The 14589-nt window shown below is 56.0% G+C and overlaps 1 protein-coding gene across 1 annotated transcript in view; it reads right to left on the bottom strand.

The window, feature by feature from the left end:
* Window positions 1-13130, bottom strand: part of LOC144490976 (solute carrier family 12 member 4-like) — a gene marked incomplete at its 3' end in the record, with an annotated part of 20206 nt that extends 7076 nt beyond the window's left edge. Inside the window, exons 1-3 of the mRNA XM_078208650.1 lie at window positions 12972-13130; window positions 11625-11723; window positions 2951-3008 (exon numbers count right to left, since the gene is read on the bottom strand). Coding sequence (XP_078064776.1) covers window positions 2951-3008; window positions 11625-11718 — 152 coding nt within the window. The remainder of the gene's footprint in view (window positions 1-2950; window positions 3009-11624; window positions 11724-12971) is intronic.
* Window positions 13131-14589: the final 1459 nt, after the last annotated feature.

Genomic DNA, 14589 nt, shown 5'->3' on the forward strand with positions numbered 1-14589 from the left:
TGTCTTAAAGACACTCAATGACCCGACCTCCACAGCCTTCTGCGGCAAAGAGTTCCACACATTCACCACTCTCTGGCTGAAGAAATCCCTCCTCATCTCTGTTTTAAAGGATCGTCCCTTTAGCCTGAGGTTGGGCCCTCTGATTACACAGATGATTTGGAGTTGGGGACCAAGTGTAGTGTGTCAAAATTCACAGATGACACTAAGATGGGTGGCAGAGCAAAGTGTGCAGAGGACACTGAAAGTCTGCAAAGGGATATAGATAGTCTAAGTGAGTGGGCGAGGGTCTGGCAGATGGAGTACAATGTTGGTAAATGTGAGGTCATCCATTTTGGTCGGAATAACAGCAAAATGGACGATTATTTAAATGGTAAAAAATTGCAGCATGCTGCTGTGCAGAGGGACCTGGGTGTCCTTGTGCAGGAATCTCAAGGAGTTGGTTTGCAGGTGCAGCAGGGAATTAAGAAGGTAAATGGAATTTTGTCCTTCATTGCGAGAGGGATGGAGTTTAAAAACAGCGAGGTTATGTTGCAGCTGTATAAGGTGCTGGTGAGGCCACACCTGGAGTACTGTGTACAGTTTTGGTCTCCTTACTTGAGAAAGGATATACTGGCACGGGAGGGGGTGCAGAGGAGATTCACTAGGTTGATTCCGGAGTTGAGAGGGTTGGATTATGAGGAGAGACTGAGTAGATTGGGGCTATACTCATTGGAATTCAGAAGAATGAGGGGGATCTTGTTGCAGCTGTACAAAACTCTGTCTGTAACTCTCCCCAACGTCCTACCATTAACTGAGTAAGTCCTGCCCTGGTTCAATCTACCAAAATGCATCACCTTGCATTTATCTAAATTAAACTCCATCCGCCATTCGTCAGCCCACTGGCCCAATTGATCAAGATCCCATTGCAATTGGAGATAACTTTCTTCACTGTCCACTATGCCACCAATCTTGGTGTCATCTGCAAACTTACTAACCATGCCTCCTATATTCTCATCCAAATCATTAATATAAATGACAAATAACAGTGGGCCCAGCACTGATCCATGAGGCACACCGCTGGTCACAGGCCTCCAGTTTGAAAAACAACTCTCTACAACCACCCTCTGGCTTCTGTCAAGAAGCCAATTTTGTATCCATTTAGATACCTCACCCTGGATCCCGTGAGATTTAACCTTAAGCAACAACCTACCATGCGGTACCTTGTCAAAGGCCTTGCTAAAGTCCATGTAGACAACATCAACTGCACTGCCCTCATCTACCTTCTCGGTTACCCCTTCAAAAAACTCAATCAAATTTGTGAGACATGATTTTCCACTCACAAAGCCATGCTGACTGTCCCTAATCAGTCCTTGCATCTCTAAATGCCTGTAGATCCTGTCTCTCAAAATGCCTTCCAACAATTTACCCACCACAGACGTTAGGCTCACTGGCCTGTAGTTCCCAGGCTTTTTCCCTGCAGCCCTTTTTAAACAAAGGCACAACATTTGCCACCCTCCAATCTTCAAGGCACCTCACCTGTGACTATCGATGATTAAAATATCTCGGCTGGGGGACCCACAATTTCCTCGTACTTCTCCTTTAAACGTTACCCCTCGCACCTTAAACCTGTGTATTCTAGTCATTGACTCTTCCACCCTGGGAAAAAGCTTCTCTGACTATCCACTCTGTCCATGCCTCTCATAATCTTGTAGACTGCTATCAGGTCTCCCCTCAACCTCCGTCATTCCAGTGAGAACAAACCAAGTTTATTGCACTTTGGAAGGACAAACCAAAGTAGAACGTACAGGGTAAATGGTAGGACTCCAAAGAGTGCAGTTGAACAGAGGGATCTGGGAATACAGGTACAGAATTCCCTAAAAGTGATGTCACAGGTGGATAGGGTCGTAAAGAGTGCCTTTGGTACATTGGCCTTTATAAATCGAAGTATCGAGTATAAAAGTTGGAGTGTTATGGTAAGGTCTCTTTACGCAGAGAGTGGTTGGGGTGTGGAATGGACTGCCTGCAGTGATAGTGGAGTCAGACACTTTAGGAACATTTAAGCGGTTATTGGATAGGCACATGGAGCACACCAGGATGATAGGGAGTGGGATAGCTTGATCTTGGTTTCAGATAAAGCTCGGCACAACATCGTGGGCCGAAGGGCCTGTTCTGTGCTGTACTGTTCTATGTTATATAAGGCATTGGTGAGGCCGAATTTAGAGTATTGTGTACAGTTTTGGTCACCTAGTCACAGGAAGGATGTAAATAAGGTTGAAAGAGTGCAGAGAAGGTTCACAAGGATGTTGCCGGGACTTGAGAAGCTGAGTTACAGAGAGAGATTGAATAGGTTGGGACTTTATTCCCTGGAGCGTAGAAGTATAAGGGGAGATTTGATAGAGGTGTATAAGATTTTGATGGGTATAGATAGAGTGAATGCAAGCAGGCTTTTTCCGCTGAGGCTAGGGGAGAAAAAAACCAGAGGGCATGGGTTAAGGGTGAAAGGAGAAAAGCTTAAAGGGAATATTAGGGGGGGCTTCTTCACGCAGAGAGTGGTGGGAGTGTGGAATGAGCTGCCGGATAAAGTGGTAAATGCGGGGTCACTTTTAACATTTAAGAAAAACTTGGACGGGTTCATGGATGAGAAGGATGTGCTTAAGGCTCTCCGACCCAGTGGGAAACAACCAGTGGGAGAGTGTGGGTGGGTGTGGGAGTGTGCCGCCGTGGGCGAGCGAGCGAACGAGCGGCTGTTCAGAGTGTCCGCATTCGGTCAACCACTAAAGCTTCACATGGGGGTTATCACGTAGGCAGTTCCCGCACTGTCGCTGGGTCAGAATCCTGGAAACCGTCGCCCCCCCCCCCCCCCCCCCGACGGTACTCGAGGGCATGTCTACCCCCCCACCCACCCCCCGCGGAACCCGCCCCCACCTTGCCCAGGGGGGGGAAAACGGGAAGATGGACCGGGAGAACTCACTTGTCGCGAAGGACTACCCCATCCACGCACGCTCCGAAGATGATGATGCTACTGATGTCTGCAAGTGGGGGTTAAGGAAAGGAGGCGGAGTTGGGGGGGGGTCACAGGCCGGAGAGAGCTCCGTACAACAGGAGGATCCCGCGGGGTAGAGGGAGTGGTAATACCCACCGTTCAGGGAGAACGTCACACTCCAATTTGTTGACTACAGCTCAACCTTCAACACCATTATTCCCACAACATTCATCTCCAAACTCCGTGGCCTGGGCCTCGGCTCCTCCCTCTGCAACTGATTTTGATTTGATTTATTATTGTCACATGTATTAACACACAGTGAAAAGTATTGTTTCTTGCGCGCTATACAGACAAAGCATACCGTTCATAGAGAAGGAAAGGAGAGGGTGCAGAATGTAGCGTTACAGTCACAGCTCGGGGTGTAGAGAAAGATCAACTTAATGCGAGGTCGGTCCATTCAAAAGTCTGACGGCAGCAGCAGGGAAGAAGCTGTTCTTGAGTCGGTCGGTACGTGACCTCAGACTTTTGTATCTTTTTCCCGACGGAAGAAGGTGGAAGAGAGAATGTCCGGGGTGCGTGGGGGGGGTCCTTAATTATGGCGGCTGCTTTTCCCCGAGGCAGCGGGAAGTGTAGACAGAGTCAATGGATGGGAGGCTGGTTTGCGTGATGGGACTGGGCTACATTCACGACCCTTTTGTAGATCCTTGCGGTCTTGGGCAGAGCAGGAGCCCCAGACCAAGCTGTGATACAACCAGAAAGAATGCTTTCTATGGGGCATCTGTAAAAGTTGGTGAGATTCGTAGCTGACATGCCAAATTTCCTTAGTCTTCTGAGAAAGTAGAGGCGTTGGTGGGGCTTTCTTAACTATAGTGTCGGCATGGGGGGGGACCAGGACAGGTTGTTGGTGATCTGGACACCTAAAGACTTGAAGCTCTCGACCCTTTCTACTTCGTCCCCGTTGATGTAGACAGGGGCATGTTCTCCTTTACGCTTCCTGAAGTCGATGACAATCTCCTTCAATCTGGATCCTGAACTTTCTAACTCACAGACCGCAATCAGTGAGGATAGACAACACCTCCTCCACCATCATCCTCAACACCGGTGCCCCACAAGGCTGTGTCCTCAGCCCCCTACTATACTCCTGATACACCTATGACTGTGCAGCCAAATCCCCCTCCAACTCGATTTCCAAGTTTGCTGACGACACCACCGTAGTGGGTCGGATCTCAGACAATGACGAGACAGAGTACAGGAATGAGATAGAGAATCTGGTGAACTGGTGCGGCAACAATAATCTCTCCCTCAATGTCAACAAAACCAAGGAGATTGTCATCGACTTCAGGAAGCGTAAAGGAGAACATGCTCCTGTCTACATCAACGGGGACGAAGTAGAAAGGGTCGAGAGCTTCAAGTTTCTAGGTGTCCAGATCACCAACAACCTGTCCTGGTCCCCCCCATGCCGACACTATAGTTAAGAAAGCCCCACCAACACCTCTACTTTCTCAGGAGACTAAGGAAATTTGGCATGTCAGCTACGATTCTCACCAACTTTTACAGATGCCCCATAGAAAGCATTCTTTCTGGTTGTATCACAGCTCGGTCTGGGGCTCCTGCTCTGCCCAAGACCGCAAGGAACGACCAAAGGTCGTGAATGCAGCCCAATCCATCACGCAAACCAGCCTCCCATCCATTGACTCTGTCTACACTTCCCGCTGCCTCGGGGAAAAGCAGCCGGCATAATTAAGGACCCCACGCACCCCGGACATTCTCTCTTCCACCTTCTTCTGTCGGGAAAAAGATACAAAAGCCTGAGGTCACGTACCGACCGACTCAAGAACAACTTCTTCCCTGCTGCCGTCAGACTTTTGTCTGCATTAAGTTGATCTTTCTCTACACCCTAGCTGTGACTGTAACACTACATTCTGCACCCTCTCCTTTCCTTCTCTATGAACGGTATGCTTTGTCTGTACAGCGCGCAAGAAACAATGCTTTTCACTGTATGTTCATACATGTGACAATAATAAATCAACTCAAAGGGAGAGGCCATTCAGCCCCATTCCTCTTCCAGAGAGGTGCCGCGATTTAAGATCCAAATTTCCTACTGCGTTTCTTTTTGCCCCCTCGCCCCAGAGGGTCCGCATCAGTCGAGATTCCCGTCCTCAACTCCTTGTGGACACAATCGGGAGAAGTGATGCCCGGGAGGGTACCCCCCACAACTTCACAGCGAAACTTGTGCAATACCTGCAGTCGACTTGCTCGCTTGTGAATCAAGAAAGTTAGTCAACCCCAGTGAGGGGGGAACCAACAGTCAGAACGCAATTTTAACAGGCCCCGCTCGCTTTGTGGACGGGGGGGGGGGGGGATTGTCCAAGGGGCCTTTATCGTTGCTCTTTCTATCTCGATATGAGGCGGGGGGGGATGAACGTAGAGTTATAGAGCAGCAGAACTGGCCCTTCAGCCTATCGATCATTCACAGGCAATAACTACCTCTGAAAAGTAAAGTTTATTTATTAGTCACAAGTAAGGCTTACATTAACGCTGCAATGAAGTTACTGTGAAATTCCCCTTGTCGCCACACTCCGGCGCCTGTTCGGGCAACACTGGGGGAGAATTTAGAACATAGAAAAACTACGGCACAAACAGGCCCTTCGGCCCACAAGCTGCGCCGGTCATGTCCCTACCTACCTAGGCTTATATATAGGCTTACCTATAACTCTCAATCCTATTAAGTCCCATGTACTCATCCAGAAGTCTCTTAAAAGACCCTATCGAGTTTGCCTCCACCACCACTGACGGCAGCCGATTCCACTCACCCACCACCCTCTGTGTGAAAAACTTACCCCTGACATTTCCCCAGTACCTACCCCCCCAGCACCTTAAACCTGTGTCCTCTCATAGCAGCCATTTCAGCCCTGGGAAAAAGCCTCTGAGAATCCACCCGATCTACACCTCTCAACATCTTGTGCACCTCTATCAGACCACCTCTCATCCTTCGTCTCTCCAAGGAGAAAAGACCAAGCTCCCTCTATACGATCTCCCCTCAGCCTTCTAAACTCCAACGAGTACAGGCCCAATCTACTCAATCTCTCCTCATAAGCTAACCCCCTCATCTCTGGTATCAACCTGGTGAACCTTCTCTGTACTCCCTCCAAGGCCAATACATCCTTCCGCAAATAAGGGGACCAATACTGCACACAGTACTCCAGTTGCGGCCTCACCAGTACCTTGTACAATTGCAGCAAGACCTCCCTGCTTCTATACTCCATCCCCCTCGCGATAAAGGCCAACATTCCATTTGCCTTCTTGATCACCTGCTGCACCTGCAAACTGAGTTTTTGCAATTCGTGCACAAGGACCCCCAGGTCCCTCTGCACAGTAGTCCATTTTACTATTATTCCTTCCAAAGTGGATAACCTCACACTTGTCAACGTTATACTCCATCTGCCAGATCCTTGCCCACTCACTTAGCCTATCCAAATCTCTCTGCAGACTATCGGCTCTTCAATTCCACTCCGCTCTTCATTCTGATCATGGCTGATCATCCAACTCTAAGAGCCTGATCGCGTGTTTCTTCCCCCCCCTCCCCGATACCCTTTGCCCCAAGAGCGATAACTAACGCCATCTTAAAAACATTCAATGTTTTGCCCTCAACTGCGTTCTGTGGTGGAGAATTCCATAGGCTGCTACGCAGCAGTTCCTGTCGGGGTAACACTTCAGCGGTCACGGGCATTCGGCCTCTGATCTTCGGGTAAGCGTTCTCCAAGGCGGCCTTCACGACACACGACAGCGCAGAGTCGCTGAGCAGAGACTGATAGCCAAGTTCCGCACACATGAGGACGGCCTAAACCTGGATTTTGGGTTCATGTCACACTATCTGTAACCCCCACGGCTTGCCTGGGCTTGCAAAATCTCACTGACTGTCCCGGCTGGAGACGATACACATCTCTTTAACCGGTGCTTAACCCTCTCTCCACTCACATTGTCTGTACCTTTAAGACTTGATTACCTGTAAAGACTCGCATCCAAACCATTATTCTGTAAATTGAGTTAGTGTCTTTATATGCCCTGTTTGTGAACAAAACTCCCACTCACTTGATGAACAAAGAACAAAGAACAATACAGCACAGGAACAGGCCCTTCGGCCCTCCAAGCCCGCACCGCTCCCTGGTCCAAACTAGACCGTTCTTTTGTATCCCTCCATTCCCACTCCGTTCATATGGCTATCGAGATAAGTCTTAAACGTTCCCAGTGTGTCCGCCTCCACCACCTTGCCCGGCAGCGCATTCCAGGCCCCCACCACCCTCTGTGTGAAATATGTCCTTCTGATATCTGTGTTAAACCTCCCCCGGCCCCCTCACCTTGAACCTATGACCCCTCGTGAACGTCACCACCGACCTGGGAAAAAGCTTCCACCGTTCACCCTATCTATGCCTTTCATAATTTTATACACCTCTATTAGGTCACCCCTCATCCTCCGTCTTTCCAGGGAGAACAACCCCAGTTTACCCAATCTCTCCTCATAACTAAGCCCCTCCATACCAGGTAACATCCTGATAAACCTCCTCTGCACTCTCTCCAAAGCCTCCACGTCCTTCTGGTAGTGTGGCGACCAGAACTGGACGCAGTATTCCAAATGCGGCCGAACCAACGTTCTATACAACTGCAACATCAGACCCCAACTTTTGTACTCTATGCCCCGTCCTATAAAGGCAAGCATGCCATATGCCTTCTTCACTACCTTCTCCACCTGTGACGTCACCTTCAAGGATCTGTGGACTTGCACACCCAGGTCCCTCTGCGTATCTACACCCTTCATGGTTCTGCCATTTTTCGTTCTACCAAATGCATCACTTCGCATTTATCTGGATTGAACTCCATCTGCCATTTCTTTGCCCAAATTTCCAGCCTATTTATATCCTTCTGTAGCCTCTGACAATGTTCCTCACTATCTGCAAGTCCAGCCATTTTCGTGTCGTCCGCAAACTTACTGATCACCCCAGTTACACCTTCTTCCAGATCGTTTATATAAATCACAAACAGCAGAGGTCCCAATACAGAGCCCTGCGGAACACCACTAGTCACAGGCCTCCAGCCGGAAAAGGACCCTTCCACTACCACCCTCTGTCTTCTGTGACCAAGCCAGTTCTCCACCCATCTAGCCACCTCCCCCTTTATCCCTTTATCCCATGAAGGAACAGTGCTCCGAAAGCTCGTGATTCCAAATAAACTTGTTCGACTTTAACCTGGTGTTGTGAGACTTCTCACTGTGTGTGAAGTCTGCACATTCTCCCCGTGTCTGCGTGGGTTTCCTCCGGGTGCTCCGGTTTCCTCCCACACCCCAAAGATGTGCGGGTTAGGTTGATTGGTCATGGGAAATTCACCCTAGTGCTCGGGGGTTAGCAGAGTCAATATTTGGGGTGACGGGAATAGGGCCTGGGTGGGATTGCGGTCGGTGCAGACTCGATGGGTCGAATGGCCTCCTTCTGCACTGGAGGGATTCTATGATCAGTCGTGCCATCCCCGGGATCAACCTAGTAAACCTTCGCTGCACTCCCTCGAGAACAAGAGCATCCTTCCTCAGAAAAGGAGACCAAAACTGCACATGATACTCTAGGTGTGACCTCACCAAGGCCCTGTATAATCGCAACAACACATCCCAGCTCCTGTACTCGAAACCTCTCGCAATGAAGGCCATTTTACCGCCTGCTGCCCTTGCATGATTACCCTCAGCGACTGATGCACCAGGACACCCAGATCCCTCTGCACATTTTCTGACTGGGAAAGAAACCCATTTTCAGGTACAGCCGACCTTCGATTCGGGTCACTAACGAGGGCACACAAGTTAAAAGTGAGGGGGTGGGAGGTTTGGCGGGGGGGGGGGGGGGGGTGGGATTTGAGGCAAAGCGTTTTTACCCAGAGGGTGGTGAGGGTCTGGAATGCGCTGCCTGGGAGGATGGTGGAGGCGGGATGCCTCACATCCTGGATGAACACTGAAGAGTCAGAGAGGTTTACAGCACGGAAACAGGCCCTTCAGCCCAACTTGTCCATGCTGCCCTTATTATTTAAACCCCTAAGCTAGTCCCAATTGCCCACATTTGGCCCATATCCCTCTATACCCATCGTACCCATGTAACTATCTAAATGCTTTTTAAAAGACAAAATGTACCCGCCTCTACTACTGCCTCTGGCAGCTCATTCCAGACACTCACCACCCTCTGTGTGAACAAAATTGCCCCTCTGGACCCTTTTATATCTCTCCCCTCTCACCTTAAACCGATGCCCTCTAGTTTTAGACTCCCCTACCTTTGGGAAAAGATATTGACTATCTAGCTGATCTGTGCCCCTCATTATTTTATAGACCTCTATAAGATCAACCCTCAGCCTCCTACGTTCCAGAGAAAAAAGTCCCAGTCTATCCAGCCTCTCCTTATAACTCAATCCATCAAATCCCGGTAGCATCCGAGTAACTCTTTTCTGCACACTTTCTAGTTTAATAATATCCTTTCTATAATAGGGTGACCAGAACTGGACACAGTATTCCAAGTCTGGCCCTGGAATATTGTGTACAGTTACATGGCACATTCAGGGCTATGGGCCAAGTGCTGGCAAGTGGGATTAGGTGGGCAGGTCAGGTACTCGATGGGCCGAAGGGCCTCTTCTGCACTGTAGTATTGGGTGATTCTGATAACAATCCTGGGAGGAATAATACTTTCTCTGACAAAACCACTCAGTATCTAGTAAACCTCGACGAGATTACTTCCAAATTCTTTAGCTTCATTATGGACATCGTGCTGAGGGAGCGCCGCACTGTGGGAGGGTCAGTGCTGAGGGAGCGCCGCACTGTGGGAGGGTCAGTGCTGAGGGAGCGCCGCACTGTGGGAGGGTCAGTGCTGAGGGAGCGCCGCACTGTGGGAGGGTCAGTGCTGAGGGAGCGCCGCACTGTGGGAGGGTCAGTGCTGAGGGAGCGCCGCACTGTGGGAGGGTCAGTGCTGAGGGAGCGCCGCACTGTGGGAGGGTCAGTGCTGAGGGAGCGCCGCACTGTGGGAGGGTCAGTGCTGAGGGAGCGCCGCACTGTGGGAGGGTCAGTGCTGAGGGAGCGCCGCACTGTGGGAGGGTCAGTGCTGAGGGAGCGCCGCACTGTGGGGGGGTCAGTGCTGAGGGAGCGCCGCACTGTGGGAGGGTCAGTGCTGAGGGAGCGCCGCACTGTGGGAGGGTCAGTGCTGAGGGAGCGCCGCACTGTGGGAGGGTCAGTGCTGAGGGAGCGCCGCACTGTGGGAGGGTCAGTGCTGAGGGAGCGCCGCACTGTGGGAGGGTCAGTGCTGAGGGAGCGCCGCACTGTGGGGGGGTCAGTGCTGAGGGAGCGCCGCACTGTGGGAGGGTCGGTGCTGAGGGAGCGCCGCACTGTGGGAGGGTCAGTGCTGAGGGAGCGCCGCACTGTGGGAGGGTCAGTGCTGAGGGAGCGCCGCACTGTGGGAGGGTCAGTGCTGAGGGAGCGCCGCACTGTGGGAGGGTCGGTGCTGAGGGAGTGCCGCACTGTGGGAGGGTCAGTGCTGAGGGAACGCCGCACTGTGGGAGGGTCAGTGCTGAGGGGGCGCTGCACTGTGGGAGGGTCAGTGCTGAGGGAGTTCCGCACTGTGGAAGGGTCAGTGCTGAGGGAGTGCCGCACTGTGGGAGGGTCAGTGCTGAGGGAGCGCCGCACTGTGGGAGGGTCAGTGCTGAGGGAGCGCCGCACTGTGGGAGGGTCAGTGCTGAGGGAGCGCCGCACTGTGGGAGGGTCAGTGCTGAGGGAGCGCCGCACTGTGGGAGGGTCAGTGCTGAGGGAGCGCCGCACTGTGGGAGGGTCAGTGCTGAGGGAGCGCCGCACTGTGGGAGGGTCAGTGCTGAGGGAGCGCCGCACTGTGGGAGGGTCAGTGCTGAGGGAGCGCCGCACTGTGGGAGGGTCGGTGCTGAGGGAGCGCCGCACTGTGGGAGGGTCAGTGCTGAGGGAGCGCCGCACTGTGGGAGGGTCAGTGCTGAGGGAGCGCCGCACTGTGGGAGGGTCAGTGCTGAGGGAGCGCCGCACTGTGGGAGGGTCAGTGCTGAGGGAGCGCCGCACTGTGGGAGGGTCACTGCCGAGGGAGCGCCGCACTGTGGGAGGGTCAGTGCTGAGGGAGCGCCGCACTGTGGGAGGGTCAGTGCTGAGGGAGCGCCGCACTGTGGGAGGGTCAGTGCTGAGGGAGCGCCGCACTGTGGGAGGGTCACTGCCGAGGGAGCGCCGCACTGTGGGAGGGTCAGTGCTGAGGGAGCGCCGCACTGTGGGAGGGTCAGTGCTGAGGGAGCGCCGCACTGTGGGAGGGTCGATGCTGAGGGGGCGCCGCACTGTGGGAGGGTCAGTGCTGAGGGAGCGCCGCACTGTGGGAGGGTCGATGCTGAGGGAGCGCCGCACTGTGGGAGGGTCAGTGCTGAGGGAGCGCCGCACTGTGGGAGGGTCGATGCTGAGGGAGCGCCGCACTGTGGGAGGGTCAGACTCACTATATTTTGGGACCTGCGGAAGAAACAGTGAGTGCTAACAAAAAGGAATTCATGCTTTTAACTCACAGTATTCCCGCAGGTTGAAGGGGACAATACAGGGGGCTGGAACCGGCTGCAGCTCAATGCTGAGCAACGTGATGTGAAAGGATACAGACCAGGGAGGTTGTCCCGATGGCCAGAATGGTCCCAGTGGGTATCGACTTCTGGGCATCTTTCAAATCACCGGAGCGATTCGAGCCGGCCATTATACCTGCGGAGAAGGAGACACGGACGCCGGTGAGCGACGGACAGACGCCGGTGAGGGACGGACATGCGCCGGCGAGGGACGGGCGGGCGCCGGCGAGGGACGGGCGGGCGCCGGCGAGGGACGGGCGGGCGCCGGCGAGGGACGGGCGGGCGCCGGCGAGGGACGGGCGGGCGCCGGCGAGGGACGGGCGGGCGCCGGCGAGGGACGGGCGGGCGCCGGCGAGGGACGGGCGGGCGCCGGCGAGGGACGGGCGGGCGCCGGCGAGGGACGGGCGGGCGCCGGCGAGGGACGGGCGGGCGCCGGCGAGGGACGGGCGGGCGCCGGCGAGGGACGGGCGGGCGCCGGCGAGGGACGGGCGGACGCCGGCGAGGGACGGGCGGGCGCCGGCGAGGGACGGGCGGGCGCCGGCGAGGGACGGGCGGGCGCCGGCGAGGGCGGGCGGGCGCCGGCGAGGGACGGGCGGGCGCCGGCGAGGGACGGGCGGGCGCCGGCGAGGGACGGGCAGACGCCGGCGAGGGACGGGCAGACGCCGGCGAGGGACGGGCAGACGCCGGCGAGGGACGGGCGGACGCCGGCGAGGGACGGGCGGACGCCGGCGAGGGACGGGCGGACGCCGGCGAGGGACGGGCGGACGCGCGGCGGGGACGGGCGGACGCCGGCGAGGACGGGCGGACGCCGGCGAGGGACGGGCGGACGCCGGCGAGGGACGGGCGGACGCCGGCGAGGGACGGGCGGACGCCGGCGAGGGACGGGCGGACGCCGGCGAGGGACGGGCGGACGCCGGGGAGGGACGGGCGGACGCCGGCGAGGGACGGGCGGACGCCGGCGAGGGGCGGGCGGACGCCGGCGAGGGGCGGGCGGACGCCGGCGAGGGACGGCGGACGCCGGCGAGGGACGGGCGGACGCCGGCGAGGGGCGGACGGACGCCGGCGAGGGACGGACGGACGCCGGCGAGGGACGGACGGACGCCGGCGAGGGACGGACGGACGCCGGCGAGGGACGGACGGACGCCGGCGAGGGACGGACGGACGCCGGTGAGGGACGGACGGACGCCGGTGAGGGACGGACGGACGCCGGTGAGGGACGGACGGACGCCGGTGAGGGACGGACGGACGCCGGTGAGGACGGACGGACGCCGGTGAGGGACGGACGGACGCCGGTGAGGGACGGACGGACGCCGGTGAGGGACGGGCAGACGCCGGTGAGGGACGGGCAGACGCCGGTGAGGGAGAGCGAGGACGGTGGACCTACCGGTGACCGAGGGAAGAAGATGCCCACCAGGATGGTGAAAGAGGCGGTGATGTCGGCGAAGACGTAGGGCAGCCTGTGGCTGGACGAGCCGTGGAAGTCGGCCGAGGGCGAGGAGGTTCTCTCCACAATCTGACCCTTCTCCAGGTAGTGGCTCCACAGGTTCTCTGTCAGGAAGGAAGAGCGGGGGGGAGAGGGTCAGAGACAGAGAAGAGAGCTGTAACCTCCCCCCTCCCCCGTTTTCCCCCTCCCCCCCCACCGCCCGCCGAACCCAAACGTGAGCCCTGCCCCTCACAGTGCCTCCCTCAACCCCCCCCTGTCCACCCACCCCCCGTTCACTCCCCCAGGCACAAGGGGCTTTGTAGCCCCTCCACAGACACCAGTCCACACCCCAGTACAAAAGGTCATGACCTGTCATCGACTTCAGGAAGTGTCGAGGAGAACATGACCCCTGTCCACCGGAGTGGGTCGGATCTCAGACAGTGACGGGACAGAGTACAGGAATGAGATAGAGAATCTGGTGAACTGGTGCGGCAACAATAATCTCTCACTCAATGTCAACAAAACCAAGGAGATTGTCATCGACTTCAGGAAGCGTAAAGGAGAACATGCTCCTGTCTACATCAACGGGGACGAAGTAGAAAGGGTCGAGAGCTTCAGGTTTTTAGGTGTCCAGATCACCAACAACCTGTCCTGGTCACCCCCATGCCGACACTATGGTTAAGAAAGCCCCACCAACGCCTCTACTTTCTCAGAAGACGAAGGAAATTTGGCATGTCAGCTACGCATCTCCCTCTCTCCATTCCTGTCACACTCCCTCCCTCACCCTCTCTCTCTCTCTCACTAATCCTCCCGCACTCCCTCCCTCCCTCCTCTCCCACTCTCTCTCTCCCCCCACATTCCTCCCTCACCCTCTCTCTCCCTCCCGCACTCCCTCCCTCTCCCTCCATTCCCTCCCGCCACTCCCTCCCTCACCCTCCCTCCCTCTCTCTCTCCATTCCTCCCGCGCTCCCTCCCTCTCCATTCCTATCGCACTCCCTCCCTCACCCTCTCTCTCACTAATCCCCCGCACTCCCTCCCTCCCTCTCCCACTCCCTCTCTCCATTCCCCCCACATTCCCTCCCTCACCCTCTCTCTCCCTCCGCACTCCCTCCCTCTCCCTCCATTCCTCCCGCACTCCCTCCCTCACCCTCCTCCCTCGCTCCCTCCCTCTCTCTCCATTCCTATCGCACTCCCTCCTCCCCCTCTCTCTCTCTCTCATAATCCTCCCGCACTCCCTCTCCCCACTCCCTCTCTCCATTCCCCCCACATTCCTCCCTCACCCTCTCTCTCCTCCCCTCCCTCTCCATTCTTCCCTCCCTCTCCCTCAATTCCTCCCTCACACCTCCCTCCCGGCCTCACCCTCCCTCTCCCTCCCTCTCCCCCTCCCTCCCACCTCCCCTCCCTCCCTCTCCCTCCATTCCTCCCTCCCTCCCTCCCCATTCCTCCCCTCCCTCCCATTCCTCTCCCTCCTCCTCTCACACTCCCTCCCCTCCCACCTCCCCCTCCCTCCCTCTCTCCCTCTCCATTCCTATCGCACTCCTCCCCCCTCCTCTCCTCCTCCCTCCCCTCACCCTCTCTC

The sequence above is a fragment of the Mustelus asterias genome, unplaced genomic scaffold, assembly GCF_964213995.1.
Source record: "Mustelus asterias unplaced genomic scaffold, sMusAst1.hap1.1 HAP1_SCAFFOLD_4146, whole genome shotgun sequence".
Taxonomy (NCBI): domain Eukaryota; kingdom Metazoa; phylum Chordata; class Chondrichthyes; order Carcharhiniformes; family Triakidae; genus Mustelus; species Mustelus asterias.